Source organism: Helicoverpa zea, chromosome 22 (assembly GCF_022581195.2).
Source record: "Helicoverpa zea isolate HzStark_Cry1AcR chromosome 22, ilHelZeax1.1, whole genome shotgun sequence".
NCBI classification, from domain to species: domain Eukaryota; kingdom Metazoa; phylum Arthropoda; class Insecta; order Lepidoptera; family Noctuidae; genus Helicoverpa; species Helicoverpa zea.
This window is the reverse complement of record NC_061473.1, coordinates 3,375,956-3,400,962: the sequence shown is the minus strand read 5'-3', so window position 1 is coordinate 3,400,962 and position 25,007 is coordinate 3,375,956. Positions and strand designations below refer to the sequence as shown.

General features: G+C 39.2%; 2 protein-coding genes across 2 annotated transcripts in view; both read right to left on the bottom strand.

Moving 5' to 3' along the window:
• Positions 1–225: 225 nt before the first annotated feature.
• LOC124641509 (intraflagellar transport protein 52 homolog) lies at positions 226–8,506 on the bottom strand. Its single transcript, XM_047179600.1, has 9 exons — positions 8,388–8,506; positions 7,636–7,853; positions 7,089–7,224; positions 6,556–6,704; positions 3,998–4,146; positions 3,369–3,516; positions 2,616–2,719; positions 2,110–2,251; positions 226–987 (listed from the first exon to the last, which is right to left on the bottom strand). Exons 1-9 carry the CDS (start codon positions 8,498–8,500, stop codon positions 818–820), a joined length of 1,329 nt encoding a protein of 442 aa, XP_047035556.1. The 5' UTR covers positions 8,501–8,506; the 3' UTR covers positions 226–817.
• A 453-nt stretch (positions 8,507–8,959) lies between these two features.
• Positions 8,960–25,007, bottom strand: part of LOC124641288 (eyes absent homolog 2) — a 55,972-nt gene continuing 39,924 nt past the window's right edge. The window contains exons 4-15 of the mRNA XM_047179335.1: positions 22,809–23,146; positions 21,969–22,080; positions 20,583–20,687; positions 20,157–20,310; positions 19,376–19,529; positions 17,749–17,851; positions 15,940–16,111; positions 15,212–15,301; positions 14,662–14,873; positions 14,114–14,236; positions 13,529–13,650; positions 8,960–11,221 (exon numbers count right to left, since the gene is read on the bottom strand). Coding sequence (XP_047035291.1) covers positions 11,040–11,221; positions 13,529–13,650; positions 14,114–14,236; positions 14,662–14,873; positions 15,212–15,301; positions 15,940–16,111; positions 17,749–17,851; positions 19,376–19,529; positions 20,157–20,310; positions 20,583–20,687; positions 21,969–22,080; positions 22,809–23,146 — 1,867 coding nt within the window. The 3' untranslated portion in view covers positions 8,960–11,039. The remainder of the gene's footprint in view (positions 11,222–13,528; positions 13,651–14,113; positions 14,237–14,661; positions 14,874–15,211; positions 15,302–15,939; positions 16,112–17,748; positions 17,852–19,375; positions 19,530–20,156; positions 20,311–20,582; positions 20,688–21,968; positions 22,081–22,808; positions 23,147–25,007) is intronic.

The window sequence follows — 25,007 nt, the reverse complement described above, 5'->3', positions numbered from 1 at the left end:
TCTTCGGGCGCTTCAGCGCGAAGCAAATCAACGTTAGAGTTATATTTTATTGTATTTTTATCATTTCAGAGAGACGTTGTGAAATTGCATTACAAGTTTACGATTGTAACATTTATTGATTTTTAAAATACATATATTCTATGTTGTTAAGTTATAGTTTTTGTACCTACTCGATTGTGGTGGACTTTAATGGAAATAAATAATACAGTTTGATCTTGCGATTGTTTATTTTATAACAACACGTAATAACATGAAACTTATCACTAGTTTTTAGGAAACATATTTTATACCACCATTATCAAGGATAATATTATTGTTATTCAACTATGACTTATATGTAGTATGTATTTATATCTGTGTTTCGTAAGAATACAGTGTTCGTCATTCTGTCATTCAACTGTGAAAGTAGTTCGGGTGTAGTAGGTATGTTGCTGGGGTTGTGAAACTTCTTCTTCCCAGCAAAAACACATAGGAAGTGGTAAAGGGGTCTTTTGTTCTTGACGTTCGAAAAGTGCTGATTTAACAGTCTAATTTGAATAGATGTTTTTGAATTTGAGTTCCTTCAGGAAGCAGGTGGAACTGCTAAGTTCAGAAGATGTTATGGTTTCAGGACCTGATCTTCTAAGAGTAGATCTCTTTAGTCTCGTGGAGCCATTTTCTTATAAGTAGCGAGTTGTAAAGCAGGAGCGGAGTCCGTTTGACATGTCGACATGATGCAGACAGTAGTTCCTTTAGAAGTCAGGTGGATCTGCTGATTTCAGAAGATTTAACGATTTCAGAATCTGATTTCAAAATAAAACATACAAAATTTTGCTATCTAGTCTCGTGGAGCGATTTTCTTATAAGTAGCGAGCTGCAAAGCCAACTGGTGCAGGATATGCTTCCCAGCAGGCGCGGAGTCGGTCGGCATGGCGCGAGACAGTCGCACCACGCGCCCGCACTCGCGCACGAAGTATTCTAGTTCGTTCTCTAGTTGACGACCGTCTCCTGGGGAAAGAACAGTCTTTTATACTTATGTAGGTACTTGGTGTGTGGTCTGTGTTTTTCAAAACAAATTTGACCGGGTACTGGCCGTTTTTGTTTATTATTTAAATATGGGTAAGTCGCGGAATTGATTCGTGAATTCTTAGGGTGCGTCCACATCTGGCGAATGCGCCGCGAATGCGCAGCACGCGAGCCGATCGCGAGCTGTCCGCGAGCTGCGCGCGTGCAGTCACTGCAATAGTTCGGTGCGCCTCTTTAGCGCAACTCACGCAAGGCTCGTATAGAGCGCGCGAGCGGCGCGCGATCTGCGCGCAATCAGTTCTCGCCCTTACCGTTCCGTATATTGGCTCAGTACTATCGAAGATGGCAGACGTCGCGCGCCGCCTGCGCGCCGCTCGCGTGCGGCGCTTAGGTCGCGCGCGAGCTGCGCGCGGGCGGCGCAGAAGCGGCGCACGAACAAAAATGCACGCGCGCAGCTCGCGGGCAGCTCGCGATCGGCTCGCGTGCTGCGCATTCGCGGCGCATTCGCCAGATGTGGACGCACCCATAGATTTGTGTACGGCTGTTTGTTTTCATCTGAACCTTTCATACTCGCGTTTTTCCTACTTTGTTGGGTCCGGCTTCCAGTCTAACTGGATCCAGCTGAGTAACAGAGTCTTACATGGAGCGACTGTCTATTAACCGTTATCCCTTTATAAGACAGGTTGTCAGATTTTCAAGCTTTTGACTACCCTTAACGATTACGAAGATGCTCAAATGGCAGCCAGGGCCAATTTAGCGTGCTTTCTAAAACACGGAGGAACTCGTCATGACAAGATTGCTTTACCTTATGATCTATCGTACCGAGCTCCAATGGCAATACTATATTTAAATAACCGTTGCCTTAAATAACTGGCTTCTGCCCGCTGTGTCACCCGCGTCCCGTATGGTGACTAAAACTATCCTTTGTCCTTCTCCCGGGTCCAAGCTACCTCCCCTCTTATTTTTAGCTTAAACGGTTCAGCCATATTTCAGTTTATAAAATGTGTTACTAACACGACTTTCTTTCATGTACATACATAGAAGAAAAAGATATGTAAATACACAGAAAGTCATCCTTTTCTTGGAAACTCTGACACAACTTACCCTGTGCAAGTCTAGATGAGGCTGGCTGCAGACACTTATTAGCTAGCCTCGCGAGTTGTGACCTCTCGGAACTGAACGCCTCGTCCAGGTCGAACAGCTCCAGCGGCGGGGGCGGAGGCTCTCTGAATGTTGGTGGGAACACCTGGAATGTAGATAAGTAGATATAAGAATCTATGCTAATATTATAATGCTGGAGAGTTGGTTTTTTGAATGGGCTAATCTCAGAAGCTGGTCCGATTTAATAAAAGCTTACAGTGTTAGATAGCAAATGTATACTTGAGTATATAGAGCAGTTTGTCCGAGTGTGCGAAGTCGATTCCTCGGGACCTAGGTGAAACCGCCAGGAGATTTCTGGAGTCACTTTTTGAAAAATCTTATCCATGAAGGCCCTGTTGTTCTATAGATAGTGGCGTATAATTAATATTAAGGAACCAACGACGCCTTTAAAGTATAGTAAATGAGCAAAGTTTTAAAGATTATTTCTACATACTATAAAACATACTTACCGCCAGTTGTAAAGGTGGAAAGGGCGTTTCGAATTGTGGCGCGATCAAACGCAGAGGTTCATGCTTCACTCCCAATGCATCGTAAAGTCCTAGTACTTCTGGCACTGAAATGAAATAACATTTCTGCAATCATTTAAGTAATTTTGATTATACTGTACTGTAGTCCAGCCAAGATAATCACATTCTGGTAACGATATGTTCCATTTGAAGACTCATGATATAGTCATAATATAGGCCACAAGACATCACATCAGTACTACGATTCTTTGCAAAATTTGGACTATGACAGCCCCTTGAAACAACCAGCAAAGTTCCGACATTGGTGCAAATATTGGATCCAATTGGGCATGACGAGAGAACAGTATTGGAACCAACATTGGAACCAAAAAATGGAGCAGTATCAATACTCACACTGCGCCAGGTTCAACGAGAACAGTCTCCAAGTGAACAGAGCGTGAGGATGTAGCGGCGTGAGGCGCGGCGGGGGGGCTGTGGCAGGCTTGGGGAAGGGGAGGCTGCTCAGCCACAGCATGTCGCCTAGTGTGCGGTACTAGAGATAGACAGGTCATCAGGAATACTCACACTGCGCCAGGTTCAACGAGAACAGTCTCCAAGTGAACAGAGCGTGAGGATGTAGCGGCGTGAGGCGCGGCGGGGGGGCTGTGGCAGGCTCGGGGAGGGGGAGGCTGCTCAGCCACAGCATGTCGCCTAGTGTGCGGTACTAGAGATAGACAGGTCATCAGGAATACTCACACTGCGCCAGGTTCAAGGAGAACAGTCTCCAAGTGAACAGAGCGTGAGGATGTAGCGGCGTGAGGCGCGGGGGTGGGGCTGTAGCAGGCTCGGGGAGGGGGAGGCTGCTCAGCCACAGCATGTCGCCTAGTGTGCGGTACTCGTTTATCTGGAAGTAAATAAGGCTATTTAGAACATCATTTTGGGGATACCTGCTAATTACCAAATACGATGATCATATGCAGCACCATACAGCATATACAGATCATACCATATTTAAAGAGGACATTATGAAGTTACAAGGACCTTGTGATTTCGCTTGGGATTTGCCCAAGATCTACCAAAGCGGAGCGCAGAAGTTTTATTTTTTTTATTTATTTTTTATTTTTAAGTTTTAAGGCCACGAATAGAATTTATCTTCTTCTCTCATATCACTGAGTGGTCTAAGACGAGACGTTTGATTGAACAACCAAATACTGATGGTTGTTTAAAAACTTGGCCACTAAGATTCTGAGGTTTAGAAAAAATATTGCTATAAAATATAATATGGGACACCTTAGACTCGCGATATTAGTGGCTACCTATTTTAAGATATTTTTAAATGTTTTTAATTTATTTCTAAATATAAGTAAATAATAATAGGTATTTACATCAGGATCCTCAACATCGACGGGGTTGAGATGCAGGTCGGTGATGCCGCCGAGATAGTTGAACACCATCTCCCTGATGAGGTCATTGCACTCGCTCTCTAAGTACTGGTCCGCGAAGAAGTGACCAGAGCCTATGACGAATAGTTTACCTGGGGACGGAAAGCAGAAAGATATACATACAGTACCTCTTTTTTTTTCCGACGTTAAAAATCATCAAATGACCCCGTTAGCAGCGGTGAGGGAGTGTCAGACTCTTACTGACTAAAAACCGTCGTGTTCCGTCATAGGCCTTTTATGTACCAGGGCCGCGGTATCTCTTTCGAACAACCCGCAGCCCCGGCAGACATACAGTACCTCTACCATGAGTTTAAAGTAACAGAATTTGTCGATACTCGTGTCGATATTATACGTGAAATAATAGGTATATTTTTTTTGTATGGCATTAAGTCCGTAAGTTACCACTAGAGGCGATGTAAGATTTGCCTTTGCCAGAAGAATGTTCTATTGATAGGGGTTTTACTCAAGGTACATATTTTTACACCTGTTTTATTTCTACTAAACAAAATAAGTTCACAATATATTTACATTAATTGAAAATAAAATAAAATAAACTTATATATATATATACAACTTAAAACTAATACAGTGCATCAAAAATTGCTCCTCATCGCTGTCACTGGGTAATGTACTCAAAAGACTGGCAGCATTGCCACGTTGGATGGCAATGCTCAACCTCTGTGCGAAATAAAAGCCAGCCTTTGGGTCCCGGGAAGTGTCAACCAGGCGCTGGGAAATATCCCTGGCAAGAAGGTGCACCCTCGGACCCCACGGCCCTAGAGTTTCAACCCCAAACGGCTCAAACATGTAATTGCCTATAAGGTTACTATATTTGCGCCGCTTGAGGTTCTCTGCTTGTGCAGCGGCGGAGCCAGCACAACATGCAGTTCCGGGAAGGTGAGATGGCGCAAGAGTGTCGACGCATGTCGCGTCCCACACTAAAGTCCTACCCACCTTCCACGGAAATAGCGACATGCCGTCTGGTCTCTTGCCATCGTCGCGTGCCAAGCCATTTGGTTCGAGTACGGCTGGCACGCCGACGGCAACAAGAGCGCGACGGATCACGTCGTTTATGTTGGCATGTCGTGGTATGCGGCCGGCACTCCGGCTGCACGACAGGCCGTGGTGACCGAGGCTGTTGACAGCTTCCCCGCAGTGGCAGCGATGAGGAGAGCAGCATGGAGCACCTAGTCGGAGGCAAACGGCGAGTCTGAAGGTGGTGCCATCAAACATGGTGCCTGTGTTTGAGGACGGAAGTGCAAGAAGCCATAGACCCGACTCCCATTCACCCACAGCCAGTAGGCGCGCTCGCTCTGCAGAAGTAATTGACGTATCGATTAAACTTTTCCGTATTACTCTGCAGAGCGGCTCATCCCACTGTCTCTGGGAGGACAGGTTGGCGGGTAAGTCGGTGTTCGGACATGCGACTTTCCAAGCATTTAAAGCCTCAGTCAGGCTTGGCACCTCAAAATTGACCAGTGTGGTGGGTAATATTTTCCTGATCAATTTCTCAGTGCCATGGACCGAGGAAATAAAGGCTGGTAAACTTACACTGGAAATTTTACGGACGCCAAGTCCTCCCATACGGATGGGAAGAGTCGCTTGAGACCAAGCTCTGTCGTCCAAGGCCACATTTAAAATGGATGATAGTGTATGTCGTATAATTTCGTCGATTTTGTCCAAAAGGCTGGTGTGCTTCCATAAATGGGAAGCACGCAAGTTATACGTAAATTTTGGTCCAAAACAGCAGTACCGTATGATGGTGATGGCTGCATGCATATTAATTTTGAGTAGCCTTTCCGAAACATTATTAAAATTTTGAATTTTCTTCTCAATAAAATCCGAAAATGAATCTTCCAGTATAGGCGATCCAAGGAGGCAAAGAGAACTTTGGTCTATCGGTTTAATTTCAGGAGCCTATTGAGAGGAAATTTTGAAGAATAGTCTGTCTGTTAGTCGAGTCGGGTATAAAAAGTTCACATTTAGAAAGGTTGAGGTCGAGGCCAATGTCGTGGAATTTATCTTTTAGGAAAACTAAGTCATTAAGAACAGTATCTCTGTTGCCTCCCAGGGTCCCGTCGTCGAGATACCACACGTTAAATTCAGAATTTAGCTGCCGAATAATTGGGTTAATCGCCAAACTAAAAATCACAGGCCCGAGTGGATCACCTTGTAGACAGCCAACAGCGGATTCTAATAGGTTGTTCCGATATAATAATTTTGTTGGGTATCTATAGCATTGCAAAATAAGTTGTATAGTAAAACATGTTTTGATTAAAGCGGAACCAAATCATTAGTGTACACTATCATGATTAGTGAGTCTCCACGGCGCCTTGAACTGTTACAAGGGTAACATAAAACAGAAGAGTAGGAGTAGGTACCTAAAACAACTTTCGCAGACGTAAATTCTTCGCAGACGTATAAAGCTGCACCGGGTCGCTTGACTATCCCGCCCACACTTGAGTTGATACCAGGATAACATAAAAAAGTAAGTATGTTACCTCCGCTCTTCTCCGAAGTATACAGAGCTGCAACGGGTCTTTTGACAGGGTAGCAAACATCACTGCTGGACAGTATAGCAGCCGCCGGCTTCTTGACTGTCAGTGTGGCCCCGTACGGGTACACGAAGTTGGGAGTCGCTGGGTCTTCGCTGAAAGGGAGCAATAGAAATAAATATAGACTGGAGATATCTTGCTATGTCTGAATTACTCATAATTTATCAGATTTTGCCTTTAAGTCAGAATTTATCATCAGCTTTTTATCGTCCCACTACTAAGCACAGGCCTCCTCTCACATAGAGAAGGATTGAGCGTTAATCACCACGCTTGCTCAATGCGGGTTGGTGATTTCATAATTTTCATACTTAGTAGTCCAGGTTTCCACTTGGGTCTTAAGATAAGATTCCATTCTTAGTGAGAATTAGATAGGGAAATTCTTGACGTGGGGCAATCATAATCGCGGCTTAATTTTGGCTTTATCGCATAATTTTTAAATGTACTTAATCCTACATTTAACAAAACGCATAGAAAGTTACAGAAAGTCATCCGACTCGCTGGAGTAGTTGGGCATCTTCATCAGGTACTTGGTGATGGCTCGGTTCAGAATACCGTTGGACACGTGGCACTCCTTCGGATGGTAGAACTTGTGGTAGTTCGCACGGACCACGCAATCTGGAATGAGGTTTAGATAAGTAACCTCATCATTACTCTTACTATTTCAGAACTTAGGAAAAATTATTCACCAATAGCAACTTAGGTTAAATTCGCGATAGAATTCTAAAATATAAAATCTTTGTTTTTTAAACCAACTTCAATACTTTACCTGAAACCTTCTTCTAAGTCTGGCTAATAATAGGTATGCTGAAAACCGCATCAAATCGGTTCCGACAAACGTGAGCTAATCGCCCAGGAGCAAACATACTTTTGTGCATACAGGTCAAATCAAGACCCTCCTTTTTTGAAGTCGGTTAAAAATTATGTCGTACTTTATTACTAACTTTTTACATTATGTATTTTCAAGCCTGGATCACTAAATCCGTTACTTTCAAACGAAAAATCAAAGACTCCAATCATATTCCTCACCATTATTCACAACAATCCCAAACTCTTCTAAAAAGAAGTTGATATTAGTATTCGTCCTCTCCTCCCCACCATCAGACATGGCCACCAGGACTGAATCCCCTCGTTCCACCATGTGCTTGAGAGACGCGAGCTCGTCATCCGTGAAGGCGTTTTGAGGTCCAGCCACTATAAGGATCTTTACGTCTTCTAGAACGTTCGAGGATATTTCTTCGCGGTTTCTGTAGGGAGAGAGTGACTTTAGGATATGTGGAAACAAAAACTTAAGCTCAAGTTCAATGACCAATGTGGAGGTATGTAATGTACGATTGTAGGTACCTAACAATTACAACTATTTACTGGCTTCCACTGTCCTCTACGTAAAAACATTACAGACTTTGTGTGAATCTAAAGCTTGTTTGCTTGAATGCGCTGATGGCTGGAAACAATGCTAGATCTGTGCAAGTCTATGACCGCTCACACAGCTATGCTAACGGTACGTGCGTGATTTTGTATGTGATTCGGTCTGGACGTACAGTCAGCACTGACCGTCGGCCGAGCACTGTTTCCAGCCTTAATGCACCGATTTGAAGTAATATTTCAGTATAAGAGTCTATCAATAGAGGAAGGCTACTTTTTATCCGAATGCTCCAAGTAGTTCCCACGGGACGAAAGTGAACCCTGGAATAATCTAGAAGACAGATTGAACTGTTTAGCTCGGAGGAGGAAGCATGTAAAGACTGTTTGCAGTAAAATAATGCCAGAAACAAACCCACATCAAAACTTTCCAAGTAGTCTTGAGCTTCCGATGCAGCATCTTGTAATTCTCGTTGATCTTAAACAGCTCATTCTTGGACACGTCGAATAATATCGTATCTACTGCCTTCATTTTGTTTGATAACTTTATTTTATGCTGACTCTCACGTTTTGTTTTGTTTACACCGTTTGTTGATCGTTGCTTAGCAACGGAGTGACGGCTTAGCAGGGTTGCCGTTGTCATAATTATCTCAGAACTATAAAGAGTTTAGAGTTTACTTGCGCAAGACAGCTGGCAGGAGCTGGATGCGAGAAGCTGAAAATCGATCTCAGTGGCGTGCACTTGGATAGGCCTATGTCCAGCAGTGGACTGCGATAGGCTGATGATGAAAGAGTTTATAGCGTTTGATTTAAATACTTTTTCAGTGACCTATTTGTAACTATTATAAAACCTAGACTTTTTTCTGTCTTCTATCTTTTTTCCCATATAGAAAGAATAAATTACCTGCCTTTGTCCATACTAATTTTATAATGGTTTAAACATTATTATTAATTAACTATTGTTAGCATGAGGAAAAGTAAAACAACAAAATAAATTGTCAAATAATATAATTTTATTTACAAATCGAATAATAATAACTTTCGAACTAGATTAATAAGCTATATCTAATCTAAAATTTAGATTTTTATTTACAATTTTTTTTCTATTTTTAATAACATTTAAAAATATTGCTACGTTTCGTGAAATGAAAAGTCTTGAGTAGTTGTACAGTTTCTGAAAGATATACAAAGAAATATTTCGTGTCCATATTGGAAGATATCAAAAACGCTTGTGCTTAGAGTAACAGGAACAATTTTTTGTTTTACATAGGTATAATATTACAATTACATATGCCAAACTCGTGTGGATTTTACTATTTGGGTACAGTCCACTAAAACATCATGTTTCGAGTCTTTTTTTAGTAGACTGTACCCTAACAAAATATCGATACTTTAAGACCATCCCGAAAACAAATAGAAAAACTAGAAGACTCATTTATTTGCTATACATTGTCCTAATAATTACAGTAAAGATTATATAAAACTTATTGTAGGAATGGACTTACAAAACACTACGTCGCTACTATTTTCAATAAATATTTACAAAAAATCATATCTTTTATCCATTTTAGTTTTCGTATTAGATTTTGAGCTGACTTTGAGCTTTTATAAACTAAAATAATTAATATATTTAAATAGCTGAGGCCCCGAAACTAATGTTTTTTATGAAAAAATGTACTTTTATGGAGCCGTGAAGGTAATATGGGCTAAGATAGTTGTCGCGAGTTCTAAAGTCCTTTCCTCGATATTTAAGAACATTCGTACTTTCGCGACAATATGTTAGCCTAGTACATGGATTCGAAAACAATATGAGAGTGTAACCTGGATCCAAACAATTAGAATAAGAATTTCATACTTTTATATATAAGAACACTGATTCGGCGTCGAAGTATTCCTGTATTATTTTTGTATCTAGTATTTTATTTTTAGTAAAGTTTTTTTAATTTTAATTGTAAAAATAATTAATGTTAATAATTAATAAAAATCACCACAAAAAAGTAAAGTAGTTTCAAATATGTATGTATGGTGTACGTACATATTTTTATTTAAATAGAACAGTATTTCATACTTAAAATAAACTGCCATTGAAAATATTAGAATTAATGGGTGTTCAGTACTATTTCAGTGTTTTTAGAGATTTTTTATTTTAGTATGAAAAATGATTGCACATTTGCGAATTAAACGTGAAAAATTTATTAAATGATTCTGCATTCATTACTTATTCTTAGACATGAACCACAGGCCGTTTTACCAACATACTGAACTCGAATCCGTTTCATATATTTATCTACAACTGTAGCGAGCTAAAAAAATAAAATTATCAACCTGTATAATAAATAAAAAATAGTTTGTTTCATAAGCTATGTTAATTCTTCTAACTACTGTATTTTATGATCAAGATACCTCTTAAAGTCATCTTAAATCTTTAGAAAAATGTTCTAGAAGATTTTTGGAAAATCTTTTGGCCGCTTCTAGGCATTGTCTCAGTAAGGATATGTGAAAATAGTTTTCACATAATGTAGTTTCGTAAATGTATCAAAAATTTTGGCTTTGGTTATAGGAAGCTCTGAAATTAGACGAAGTAGTGTGTGTGTGTCATTGACCATCTAATAGGTATTTTAGATATTTATTTTAATGAACCTCCTCTCAGAAAGTATAAGAGATTTTACCATGTTTTGGTCTTGTTCATATTTAAAAATCAGGAGATTTTTGTCTTTTATTTATCCTTTCGACAGTAGCGAAAGACGAATTTTTAATAGTCATCTTCTTCCCACAAAACCAGGACATCAGAAGCTCTTAGAACTTAAAACGACTGCTTTGTCAATTTTCAGTTATTAACTTTCCAATTTGAAACGCTATTATTTCTCATGTGGTCCACAAGTACTAGGGTACCCAACAAATCAAGATATCTTATCAAATGCTTTAAATCCCCGCGTGATTATGAAGTACTAAGGTACCAGTAGATCATAGGAGACTCGATAGCACATCAAACTAAATTCCAGTATTTCCTTCCTAATGCTGTTGAATTTAAAACAATATCTCGTGCATTCAAGTACCAGGGTACCAGTAGATCATAAGAAGCCCATATCCAGTGCGTTGTAAAGGGCGGCGATGTCAGAATGGCTGGATATTCTCCAGAAGGGATAGTTCTTCGCTTTGGCCGCCGCTTCTTCGTCTTGTCCGTCGCCTATGACGACGTATGTACATCGCTCGCCGAAGCGCTGCTTTATTTTTTCGAAGCATGTTTCTTTACCTGGAAAATGGAATTAGATTAGAATGTTAATCTTATTAATTTTTCAATTCATTATTCGGGTGTTTTTCAGAAAACTTGACCCTAGCAAAATGGGCCTGTCCCACACATTCAAACATTTTTATTTTGATTTTTTTATATGGCACGTGTGAAAGTGAGTTTTTGATTAATTTAGGTATATATTTTAATGTACAATTAAATCGATATGTAGCATTAAAAGTGGATAGTTATTTTTATATTTAAAATAAACCTGAAGAGGACGTATAAATATCGTGTGTCCCATGGCGCTCTTGGAGATTTCAAATACATCTTACTTCTAAAATATTCGTTTTTAGGTATGTTTAAGTTTTTGAACTTAGTCTCTGTATTTCTAAAAACGTATTTTTAATTTTTATGCTATAAATTTATTGTTATTTTAAGAAATATCATTATTTTAATGTTGTCCTACGAAAATCATTGTTCCGGAAAATCCGGTTTCGTCACGGTGAATTTGATATCGTACTGAAGACAAAATCTACTAATTTGTGTTTTTTCTATCTTCTTGGCAACTTTATTATCGTATTAGGATTCCGCCATTGCCGTTTTAAAGTCAGTTAAGGCGAAAACTGTGACGACAATGTTGGTGTCATCGGCGCGCAAAATTTTTGGTCCGGATAGTGGCAGTATTTAAAAGGTTAATAAATTGTTTTTTTAACTCTATAACACTGTATATAACATAAACAACTCATCATTATTAGATTAGTAAGGCTAAAAACAAGGTAGTTAAAATAAATATTAGTTATTTTCAATTTTAAAAGTCTCGTGAGATGAAAACGTCACCTCCTGTGCGTCACGTTACATACTACCGGAACAAAATCGTAACGATCTTGAATTGTAAAGCTTAGTGTACAATTAAATAATTTATGGGAGCGTCCTGTCCGCGCGTGTGGTAGGTATCAAACGAAAAGGCTTACATTTAATCGGTTTTGTTTATATATGTGTGTGTAAAGGTTTATATCTAAAAAATTTGTGAGTTAATACTTTATTCTTTGTAATTGTGTTTTGAAAACAGCAGTGTGGACATTGCTCAAAATATTCTTATCCATCACGAAATTTTCATAATAGTCACTGTCCCATATTCTGGATGTTACAAAAATGGTTTTAAAACATATATTTTTCATTTTATAGCGTTTATTTTGGCATCATAGTATTTTGTTAGTATCTAAAATTTCTCACTAGGCTTGATTTTGGAAATTGTAGCGGATATCATTAGTAATAACAACTTTTCTAGTGAGATGTGTCCAAGAAGTGACGAAAGTGAAATTATTTAGCTGATTATTTAATAATCTTATAGAATTATGCTATCGTTTTGTTTGTTTTTAAAAGATTTTAAGTATATCTTTATGCTACCATAAGTTGATTTCGTTTTAATACTTGTTTGTTTTATTTCTAATTAATTATATTTTGTGGCGTTCAGGAATACTATGCATCATACGCTGACAGAAAAACTTTAATATTTCTTAAAATCATCTTATAATTTTAATTTAAAATGCAGATTTAGCTAGTTAACAACATATTCTTTATAGTTCGGCCATTCAGAGAATGCGTTCCTGACACGTCGCGATTGAACTGACGACGTAATAACATTCATTGATTATTGATATAATAATGTTGTTTTAATGCTCCTCAATTGTTAAAACGGTAAACAACCAGCAAAAATATTTTTATCGTAACTGCAACGCCATTGCAAAGTTACGTCGTCAGTTCAATCGCGACGTGTCAGGAACGCATTCTCTGAATGGCCGAACTATAATATTAGAGTAAATATAATAGAATTCACGAAATAAAAAAAAAATATTTCCTGTGCGTCACAGGGTATTCTTTTCTGAAAAACACCCATTCCGATTTGTTTTTCCTAAGAGACAGTAAGATAACCTGCAATATTGCTTAGTTCTACAGTCTAAATTCAATGCGTGTTTGGTTGACAAAAATATTTACTGCCTATCTTGTGATATAGATTAATGCAGTGCAGAAACATTAGGTTACTAAATGGAAACAGTTCTATTTTCATAACAACAAAGTATTTTTAACTTATTGTCCCACACGGTTCTACGGTTCCTTGTCCCGAAACGACTTATTCTATAGCTATTCCCGGATAAAATGTTCATGAATAGCTGCGTCACTTATGCTGAGTCTAGACTACCTTTGTATCAAACATTTAAATTGATTTAAAAGTTTTGGACAGAGATACTTTGGCATTTATAAGATTAGTAAGGGCATCCAGCTCTAGTTTACTGTTGCATAAGTACAAAGGTATAAATAAGTACATACCGGTCTTAGTGGCGGAGTATATATTCTCGATAGGAAACACTCCGCCGAGCCCAAACAACAGTACTTTAGCTAAAGCGGGCACCAGCTGCGTTGTCGTCACCAACACGTTTACACAGTTCTCTCTGTGAAAATAAACAATAAAAAATATTATATTTGTGAAAATATAATGATGGGACCTTTTCTAGGAGTCCTTTTGGAGGATATTTTTTACTACTGTTGCTGTGTATCGCTACTAAAATAATAGTATGAAGCTTAAGTGTTTGTTTGACTTCTTTTCGGGAACTACTGGACCAATTAAAAAAAAATTCTGTGTTACATAGCCCATTTATCGAGATCTGTATATTGGACCAACTTCTGCAAGCAGTTTTATTCTCCACCTGCAGGAACTACTTCATGCGCTAGAATAAAAAGGAGCCTTTCTTGCTCCAAAAGTTGTGTAACACAGTAAGAATTTCTCAAGTCGATCTACTTATTCATGAAATAAGAGCCAAAAAAAGAAACTCATTAGTATAAACAAACGTGATTGGCTATTGCCAATTCATTCAATCCCTATTTTTAAAAATATGGTCTTTAAAAATGGCATACCTAGAGTTGATCATATTGAGACACTTGCAGGCGAGAGTGAGCCAGTTGTCCGTCGCCTGTTCGAGTTCAGCTCTCAGTTGCAGCCACTGTTCTCTCTTAGCTGGGCCTAGGAGACCGCCCACACTGCAATAAAAATATTACGTATTGATTTATTTGTTGAATTAGATGATTTTTTCTCATGAAAGCGGCCAAGTTACAAGTTTGGCTGAGGAGAGAGATCAGACACAGTACCAATATTAACGGGGTCTCCGCTTCACAGGTGTATCACCCACCAACTTGCAGACTCTGGGCTGCTTCGAGAAAGTTTTTTAAAAACCTACAAAGCTAGTCAGAAACGTTAGAGTTTCGTTATGAGTAGGATCCATAGAAGAGCTGTATCGGACCTTTTTCACACTATGAAAGGCTCTTACTTTCATATATAAGAAGATGCTTTCAATTAACACAAAATTATGAAGGATGCTCAAAGACAACTTTACACTTACACTAGATGGTAATACTATATACCTAGTCTACTAATACATAGTCTGTATCTTGAGATCAAAACTCACCTATTCCTATAATTATTGTACGTATCCTTGATCTTCCTGTATCTGAAAGCCAGTTTTCTCATCCAGTCAACCCCGCCTCTGACACCAGGCGCACATAACCCGGTGTTAGGTGCGGCTCCCGCGTGGAACCCGTCTGCTGTGAAATTGTAGGCAGATAGGTCTTGTCCGTTGTCGTCGGCCGCTACTGCGTCTATGTGCTCCTGGTCACAATCCTGGGAGGTGGAGAGGTTTTTTGTTAGATTGTGATTTTTGAATAGGTTGTTAATAATAATACGGGACCAATGGTAAAAAAATAAGGGTTCTAGCCATATTTCTTTTCTCTTTAACTCTTAAATTTTTAAGGCTGTAGACATATTACAATGCACAATAAGGAGTGATCGCAACAATTTCAGATAAGACAGTCCCCCAGACTCCAGTCTCCAGTCCCACAGTCCCCCAAAACGTCTAACTTTTACCAACTTCAAAAGATAAGATAAACTAGTTTTGTATAATTTATATGGAAGGAACTATTTCCATCTGTAAGTGGTAATAATAAGGCAAACTAACTTACCTCAACATCATTGAAGAAGAAATGCGTGTCGGCTAAGCTGAATATCATCTCTTCCATTCTAAAACCCAATTGAACTATTTGCTGTGTGTCCTGTAAAAGATATATAGCAAATTATTATGGTATTTAGTATTGAACTGCTTTTTGAAAAACTTGAATGACCAGAAGTCAGTGAACATTGCTGATACTATTTTCCTAAGCACTCAGATAACTTGAACTTATCACAGAACTCGATGGTAGTGCGGAACAAAATTTAGAGCACGATTAAGTTATGAACAAATAGTTTCTGTGCACAATGGATTGTGCAATGTCCTGTGAGGAGATTTTTTTTGCAATATACAGGAATGAATTTTATCAAGTGCGCAAACTTTGTCACCTTATAGTTAAATAAGTTTTATAGATACGTATATTTTTATTTTGTAGTGTTTTAGTACAAAAAAGTTATTGATATCGAAAGATGTTTATTTTGTAACCGATAGTACGGTCACAGTCGTCAAGTATGCACGGCGGCAACGCGAAACCGGTTTACTGACGGAGCTCCGCTCGGCGCGCGTAAGAATAGTTGGTATCCATATTTTACTGATTTTAGGGCGGACAAAAGAATGAAAAATTTTTTTTACTGATGATGCAGATATGTTCTGTTAACGATTCTGGACCACCAGTTTTTTTTTGCGCACTGCTTAAAATTCATTCCTGTATTTCTTAACATCATAAACTGAACAACAACATACCTTATTGTACTTAGTAGCGTAAGTCCCAGTGAGCAGCGAGTGGAAGATGATGATGGTCTCGTCCAGGTCCCAGATAAACACTCTGTCTGTAGCCGGCTCGGGCACGTGTTGTGCGGGAGACGACGATGTGTTGCGACGGCCGCGGCCCCGTGATCGTGAGGCTGTGCTTTCTCTGGAGAAATTGAGAGGAAATGTTAATTTTGTAGATCCTTATATTATCTATACTAATATTATAAAGCTGAAGAGTTTGTTTGTTTGTTTGAACGCGCTAATCTCAGGAACTACTGGTCCCATTTGAAAATTTCTTTCAGTGTTAGATAGCCCATTTATCGAGGAAGGCTATAGGCTACTTTTTATCCCGGTACAGGAAGTAGTTCCCACGGGATGCGGGTGAAACCGCTGGCAGAAGCTAGTCAAGCTATGTAGGAGTAATTTCGAGAATTAAAGTTTTTGGTCAGATGAGGACAAAAATGTCTGACTGGGCAAGGATAAGATCCCACTTATTGGCCACGAAAAGGTTTAAATTTTGTGGATGTTTTTTAAAAATATTTTTGCTGATTACTAGCGGGTAGAGCAGAAGACACTTGTGTGTTTAACAGTACAGCATAGAGCCACATGCAGGTGGTATTGCACCATTCGTTTGAGTTTTCCTTAATATTATTGAGGTTCCACTGACATAATGCTTATTTTAGTACGTTATAATTATTATTGTAGAGAATTAAATAATCCTTTAGATTAGATTAGATTAGATTACTCGGGCTGGTTTCCGCAACTCCACGACAAAGCGCGTATTTTGCGTGTGAGGGTGATAATGGGTGTTTATTCACTCGATCCACCCCAACTCCTCGAGAAAAGCCAGCAGAGGTTTAATTCTGCTGACTATCTCTTGGATAGTACCTGGGTTACCGAAGTACTTAGCCCTGTATATGGCGGTTTCAGGGCAGTCTAGTAGCACGTGTGCCGCTGTTTCTTCTTCCCCCATGCAGGCTCTGCATAAGGGACTGTCTGTAACTCCTATAACATAGAGGTGTTTATTGAAGGAGCCGTGTCCAGTTAGAACTGCCGTAAACTTACGTAAATTCTGCTTTGATAGGCCCATCAGCTGTTTAGTGAGGCGATCGTTGATGGTCGGGAGGGCCATCTTCGCCTGCCTGCACGCGCTGTGGTTAGTCCAGAGGTGGTTGTGTTTGTGCCTAGTACGCTGTCTTACCAGTGTTCGTAGGTGGCCGAAGGGGAGTGGCAGTATGGGTTCTGGTCCTACTGCTGTTTGGTCTGATCCCCTTCTCGCCAGCTCATCCGCTGCATCGTTGCCTCGGGAGCCACTGTGTCCTTTTATCCATTGAATGGTTATGTTATTTAAACTGCCTACCTTGTTTAACCGTTGGTGGCACTCGTGTATAAGGCCGGAGTTTGCGCAGTGTTTGCTTAGGGCCTGTATTACTGCCATGCTATCTGAGAGTATTCGGATAGAGTGACCGGTTACTTCCCGCTTTATGACTGCTTCGGCCGCTAGGGAGATGCCTATACATTCAGCTTGGAATACTGTATTATGTACTCCTAGGGGTGTGAATATGTGTATGTTTAGGTCTTCTGAGAAGATGCCTGAACCTGTGCCGGTGCTTGTTTTGGATCCGTCGGTGAAAATTCTTAGTTCTTTGGGATTATGTCCCTCGTAACGATGATCCTCAAAAAGTTGGATCCTGTATTTCTTATCGAATATAAAGACTTTGGGTATGCGGTCGTTTATAGCCTGCATAATGGGAAAGTCTGCATAAAGATTGTTTCCAATGTTGTTTAAATAATCCTTACCCTGAGTTCTCTCGACATCTCCGACTGGCCGCGTGTACTTCTGTTTTGATGGGGGAGAGTGGACTTGTGTCATTTATTGACGGCAGCATTGATGATGGAGATTCTGCAATAAAAATATTTTTATTTGAAATTGACTGTGGGATACTCATATCTTGGACACACAATACGTGATTTCTGTCAGAAAACTATCCTATGCATTAAACTTAAAAAAAACTATCTCAGAAGTTGGTTTTAACCATATCAGTGGTATAGCTATTTAAAAGGCAGGCAGATTTTTGTATTTGTAAACAATTATACTTTAATATAAATATGTAACATGTTGTACTTCTTCGAAAAAGGATTATTCATGTTTTCAGTCATAAGTGTTCCTAATTAAATTAATGGTGAGACAAGATATACATTGTTTAAACAATACATAAACTAATATAGCAGATAGAAACTGATCATGACTAATACACAAGCCACAACCAATCCATCACGTTTTGACCTTAATGTTCTAAATTATACTCAATGTCACGACGAAGGAAGCACTTTAATGCCTATCGGTGGACTAGGTTCAAAAACTTTTTGCTTTTGCACTATTTCGAAGTTTAAAAGTGGAAAATCCACTAAATCTCATACCATCTTCACTATCCGTGTCCGGCCAGTAATCAGAGTCATCATATCGAGTTTCCGAAGCCTCTTCGTCTAATTTTAATCGCTTATTCTGATGATAATTCTCATTTTCTTTATTCATTGTAAGAACACTATAAAACTTATAACTCTTTACGGAATGGTACTTCAGTCTTTGTAATCGACGGATTAATGTGAACACATGAGATTGTTTATTCTACTTTGTTATAATTTAAGGCATTTGTTTTAAAATACTACTTTGTAAACATTATAAACGCAACAAGTATCGTAATATTTATTCATGAGATTTTGACGTTAGTGTTTGACATGATAGAAGATGTCAAAGTCAAATTCATTTGACGTTCTGAAATAGGGTTGCAAGCTCCGTAACTTAAAACATCCTTAACCTCGGGGCTTTTCAGTCGTTAAAAATAAATCTATTTATTGAATGAAAATGAAACCCTTTTTCAGAGACACAGTTTTCATGCGACAACATTACATATCAGTTTGTTTTCTAAGGCAAATAATGAGTTTTCATTAACAAAATTAAAAAAATAATTCTTAAATTAACTTCTGGTTTAGGTGATCTTCACACTGCCCCGCATCACGCTGCATCTTGCGTGTCGACGCACCTACGCGCGTTCCTGCGGGAGTGCAGATCTGCATCATCGTGCGGGTTTTTAGGTGCGTTTTGTAAATTCACGCACAGCGAGTTCCATTTTCAAATATACACGTCACGCCCATTCAAAATCACGCGCGGCATTGCGGGATTCAGTGTGCCATACCTTGCGTCTCGCCCCGCACCTACGCGCGGGGGTGCGTGTTTCTCCGCATGTATGTGCGTGATCCGCATGAACGCGCGTGGATGCATTTTTAGTGTGTTGGACTATGCGTGTTTTCCATACAAACGGAGATATTTCCATACAACGGAAAAAAAACGCATCCACGCACTACGCTGCATCATGCGGGGCAGTGTGATAATCGCCTTGAAATTATTTAAGTTTTTGTATCTTACCTGATAATGCACCCCCTAAATGATATGAAGTGTGTCCCGCACTGCCGCTGCTACTCGGCGAGCTGACGTAGGGCGAGTAACTAGGCGCGGCGTAGTACCCGCTGTATTGGGCCACGTTGTGGTCCGCGTATCCGGCCGCATAGCTGCTGTAGTCCTGGATATTTGAATGTTTTGTTAGTATACGACGTCAAAATTGAGTAGTTATAGTTATAGGCGATTATGCGGCTCAAATAATTAGAAAACCTACAATACCACGAAAATTTTTGTACTTACCTACTTCAATACTTTTAACCGACTTCTTAACTTTTACTATATTAGGCAGAAACCATTTTTTTTTCGGTACAGTTTATCAGACTTAGGAGGAGGTGTTAGGTATATTATTGTAATCGTTTTTTTTTGTAAAGATGTTTTCTAACATTAGGAGGTTTACTTTGTCAAAGCCAAAATTTCTAATAGTAGTATGGTAGTAGTAGGTACTAGAATCAATAACGCGTTATTTAGTATACTAGCTTTTGCCCGCAACTTCGTTCGCGTGGAATAGTGACTACCAGCAGATTTTTGATTTGACCAATAGATGGCGCTATATGTCCGGAATAATTATATTTTTTTTTGTAATAAAAACTATCCTATGTCCTTTCTCAAGTTTCAAACTATGTCTGTACCAAATTTCACACAAATCGGTTCAGTAGTTTAGGCGTGAAGAAAAGACAGACAGACAGACAGACAGAGTTACTTTCGCATTTATAATATTAGTTTGGATAAATAGGTCAGTCATCCTTACCTGTTGTGCAGTAGGAAACGACTGCGCCAGTCCTCCGTTGTACGAAGAGTAGGCATAAGGCGAGGGCTGGGTACCGAAGCCCGTGCTGGGCACGCCGCTTACTCCACTCACTCCATAAGCGCTTAGGTACGTCGGCGTCGCTTTGCATGACGATCTGGTGGTGGAAAAGTCACGTTAATTATATTTTTATAGCATGGGCACATGAGCACTAATCTACACATCTACGCCTGTAACCATAATATTATGTTATTTATAAGACCCATATGCCATTAGTTAGTGGCTCAACGGTTGTGTCCCAATGTTTATTACTACTCGTATACCTACATATATTTTCTCCTTTGTTTGTACATAACTTTTCTATAACTCTCTTCTGTTTATACTAGGCTTTAATGATATTACCAGCGTATTTATCATCTCATTGCTTACCGATTGGTAGTGTTATGCTGTGGCGGGTACGCCCCGTACGGCTGGTTGTACAGCGATGAGCTGACGTACGACGAAGCTGCGCTGCCGCTACCATATTGCTGCATACTGTGAACAAAACATTAATCTTAATACGTGAAAAAAAAACAATTACAAATAATATACGGTATAACTTCAAAAGACGTAGTAGAGCCATCTGTTGGTGGTTGGCGGACACTGTATAACAGTGCCATCTATTGGTTCATAGCAGAACTAAATCTCTAAGGGCGGTTGGCGCGTTCAAAGGATGGTATGTCCTTAGTTTAACTACTGGCCAAAAGATGTCAGTACTCAGCGTATCTTTCGATCTTTCATGGAGCAGTTTTGTGTTGAACTTTAGAATGAGTTGGTTTTAGCAGGGAGAGTCAATTCATGGAGAGCTTTTTTTCGGAGTAACTTACAGTACTTCGAATTTTAACATGTAAGTTGTTTTTATCAGATTCGGTCTAGGTTTGGAAACAACATCTGTCTGCGTTTTCAGGATCCAAACTTAGTAGAACTGAAGCCCAGAACTCTTAAGAAAGTATTTCTTACAAAATGTTGTATCCAGTTACCAACTCTGCCCAATAAAACCACGCAGCGTAAAAGTCCATTAAAGCATATCTAATCTATTATTGCTTTGTACAAGTTGATTAATAAAATAAGATTATAGGTAGATTTACGCGCGGGGGCACGTCAACGGCCGCTTAGACGCTTACGCAAGAACTTTATGAATTTCAGTCACTTGGGAGGTTTCATAAAATCCTTAGAGTTCGTAGACCTATGTTATGGGATATAAGGTATATTTGAAGGTAGATGGTGTCTTGCAATTATACACGTGCCAGTGCAGATGAGAACACACCAACGGATTTTCTCTAAGTTAGGTTTGACCGAGCGGAATAAACAGGCTGTGGAAAAGCGTTATTCTGAATTAATCACGAATACTACTGTATTTTGAAGCATTTTATGTTGACGATTTTAAAATGTGAATGTTGGGAGGCCCTAAAAATACGATTGAGCAGGAATGCTCCGTATCTGGGAGGGCATGTAAAGTAAACGTCGCAGAATGCTACTCAGTAGCAGTCGTTGTTACAATTCCGCGTCAGAGGTCGATTTGAGAAAACTCTTACACTAGAGTTTGTGGATGGGGATCAGGAATGCTCTTTACTCAATTCCTATAATTTGGTTCCACTGGGCTGTCGATAGTTGACATCGCCCACAGACCCTTTTCCAAAGCCAATGTGGCAGTGCGAAGATGTCCCTGCTTAAGGTATAAAACATTCTGTCTTTGATTTCAAGATAATCTAGACCCCTGGAACAAGTTTAACGGTGTCCCATCCAACCGTAAGTGCAGTAAATAAAGTATATTACCTATTATAATACTGGTAGGGCAGGGCAGACTGGTCGTACGGCAGCGTTTCGCCGTACAGCGCCACGTCGGCTTCGCACAGGCCCGGGCTACGGACCTCACTCTTTACACCGCCTGATGGACAAATAGATATAAAATTAACTAATGTATCATTTAAGGCCTCTTTTTATGCTTGATATATCGGGTGTGTCGTTCATAATCACATTAAATTAAATGCGTTAATGTACTGGTTAAAATATGGCGATTAACACAAATAAAAAAGAAAAATACGTAAAAATAAAAAAATTGAATTTTTCAAACAAAGTAAATACAATAAAAATGTATGAAAATTAGAACACCATATAAAAGTCAGTCACTACAAACAACTGAAATTCTCCCTTGAAAACTGACAGCTGTCAACTGATCAAAACATTCGATACTCTTAACTTTATCTCTGCTTTACACATGATGTTGTAAATTATAAAAACGAAAAATGAAGCCTGTGGTTAAACCACTGAATGGATTAGGTTATTTTTTTTACAATTCGCCATAGAATATCATAAAGTATACGCGATAGGATTTAATGTGATTGTGAACGACACACCCGTTATGAGGAGCGTAGGGGGTCATAAGCTTCACGAAAATAGGTCGAAAAGAAGTTAAGGAGATGCGGACGAACGGTTATCACGGAAGGAGAAATAATGTTACCGTAATGTGTATTTGTTTTAAGAATGTGTCTAAGTATAGGTTGGGCATTTGAGGAGGTACTTGCTGGCACTTCCGATAATAAGATCATGAGATTAGCCTTAGTAATTTCAAGTTACGTTGTAATGGAAACTAAACTCGTCCCGAATAATACCTACCGGCACTATCCTCATTCATCAACCAGGCTACCGCAGCCGACGAGGAGGTCGAACAAAGTCCCCCAGTCGACGTCAACGGCAAAGCCAGTCCCAGCGACGAGCTCGTAGCGCATCCGTTCGCTAAACTACAGCTCTCCACTTCTGAAGTACCAGGCAAGCATAAGCTGTCAACAGCTGACAGACTGAGCGCTGTGTTGGTAGTCGTCGTCGTGTTCTGGAACAGTGTGGATGATCCGGAGACTAGGAGAGCTGGCAACGTCGCATCCTGCAGGAGTGATGGCGGGGAGTTCGATGTTGATTCTGATTCGCAGGGGCTTGTGTTGACTTCGCCTGATAATCTGGAAAAAGAAAGCGGATGACTTTAAATAAATGGGTTTATATTGATCCTGGCCGATTTCGGTCACAGCGACTTGGAACTGCGCTTAATTTTGAGGGCTTTGATGAGGGGCTCTCCAGTGCCGGACAAAGCCAATTTTAGCATTGTCCCGCATCGTATCACTCCTCCAATATAGGTGTATTAAGTTATGGGTATTGATTGTGTCAACCAAACTATCGCAGACTGCAACATACAAAGTAATTCATTCAAGTTCGGAAGTAGACTAACGACCCCTTAACTTAAAAATAAAGGATCTAAAAATGCGAAAATCTCCACGGTCTTCTTAGTTTGTTTAGCAATTAAGCAGTAAAAGACAGACAGATAAAAACGCTCTTGTTTACAAAGTAACAGCTTTTTAAACGGCTCTAACAAAACAGCCGCCGGTTATCTAAACAGAGGTTTGAAAAAAACCGTAAAAACTCCTTCCTCTTGGCCCTTTGTAAACATCGGCGATGTCTTAATTTAAGGACGATAAAGAAACGATCAATTTAAATGCTATTATTGTATCCTTAATTGTGGCGGAAACATGCATACCAAATTTTTTATGCTTCCTATAAAACCTCTGTGCATAACTAGACTTTTACGATGACACTAGAAAACTTAAAAAAATAAAAACATGTTCCGAATTCAAATAGGTTCTTATTTTGTTTTCATAAAAATCCTTAAATTACCTACTATCGGATTTAAATTAAGAACTTTATAATCGTTTCGCTGAAATCTTTTGAAATGCACATCTCTCGTGGAAATTGGGCAGTAAAGAAGTTTCTTTTAAGTCTTTCTTGTGGTTAGGCTTCTGGGTAGTCGTCTGTTTTTTAGATCTATTGTGCGTTTAATTCGGAACGTCTTAAGCTCACAACATGAGCTTTTGCGGGTAAGAATTTTTAGAATACGATAGAACAGTTTTACGTTTAAAAATAAAAGTAGGACAACATATTTTTCAATGAACTGATTGGTGTTCCCTATCACAGCATGACAGCATACAAAATAATCATAACATGACACATCAACCAACAGAACATATTGCCCCAATTAAGAGCGCGTTAAACAAACGAAATCACACGCTGTTTATACTAAATTAGTATCATTAAAACAAATCACCAGAATCGTATAGCAGATGCCACAGGCGCGGGCCCCTATCTCCAGGGACGAGGGATTTATCAAACAAAATGTTTACACGTGTTCCGATTAATTAAGTCCCTTATCAACGTTCGTGAACGCAGCCCTTCCGTCCGCCATTATTTAATCAATTCCCGCGCTGTCAGCGTGACAGCCGTGACGTCAATGACATTTTTATTTTTTTTATACATAATTTTCGCGCCGGACTAGACATCATGATTTGAATAAAACAAGAATCTGTTAATAAATATTTATTAATAAAATGATATTGTTTCTGATTGTCATAAAAGCTTGTTTATTTTATGGTTCGACTATTATAAAGACGATTAATTAAAGTTATTATAATTAGCTAATTTCAATATTTTTTAAGTTTATCATAAATCTTTTGAACAAAAAAGATGTTGTAGTAAAAGGCACGGCCACTGTTACCTACCGAACAGAATCATTAACATCAAGGTAGGTACTATCCTTGTAATTAAGGTGCTAATGTTATTTTTTTTTTTCATTATTTTCTGCTTTTAACAGTGATTTAAAATTAAGTACCTATAATGCACTTCTGCAAACTAAGTAGGTATACGTTGCTTACTGATGCTGCTTAGGGCCACTGAAAATGCCTTATTACATATAGGTAAGTAAACATTTTTATATACCTACATTATGAAAAGAGTACGCTTCATGCTGTTAGGAAGGTGTCGTGGAAGAGGAAG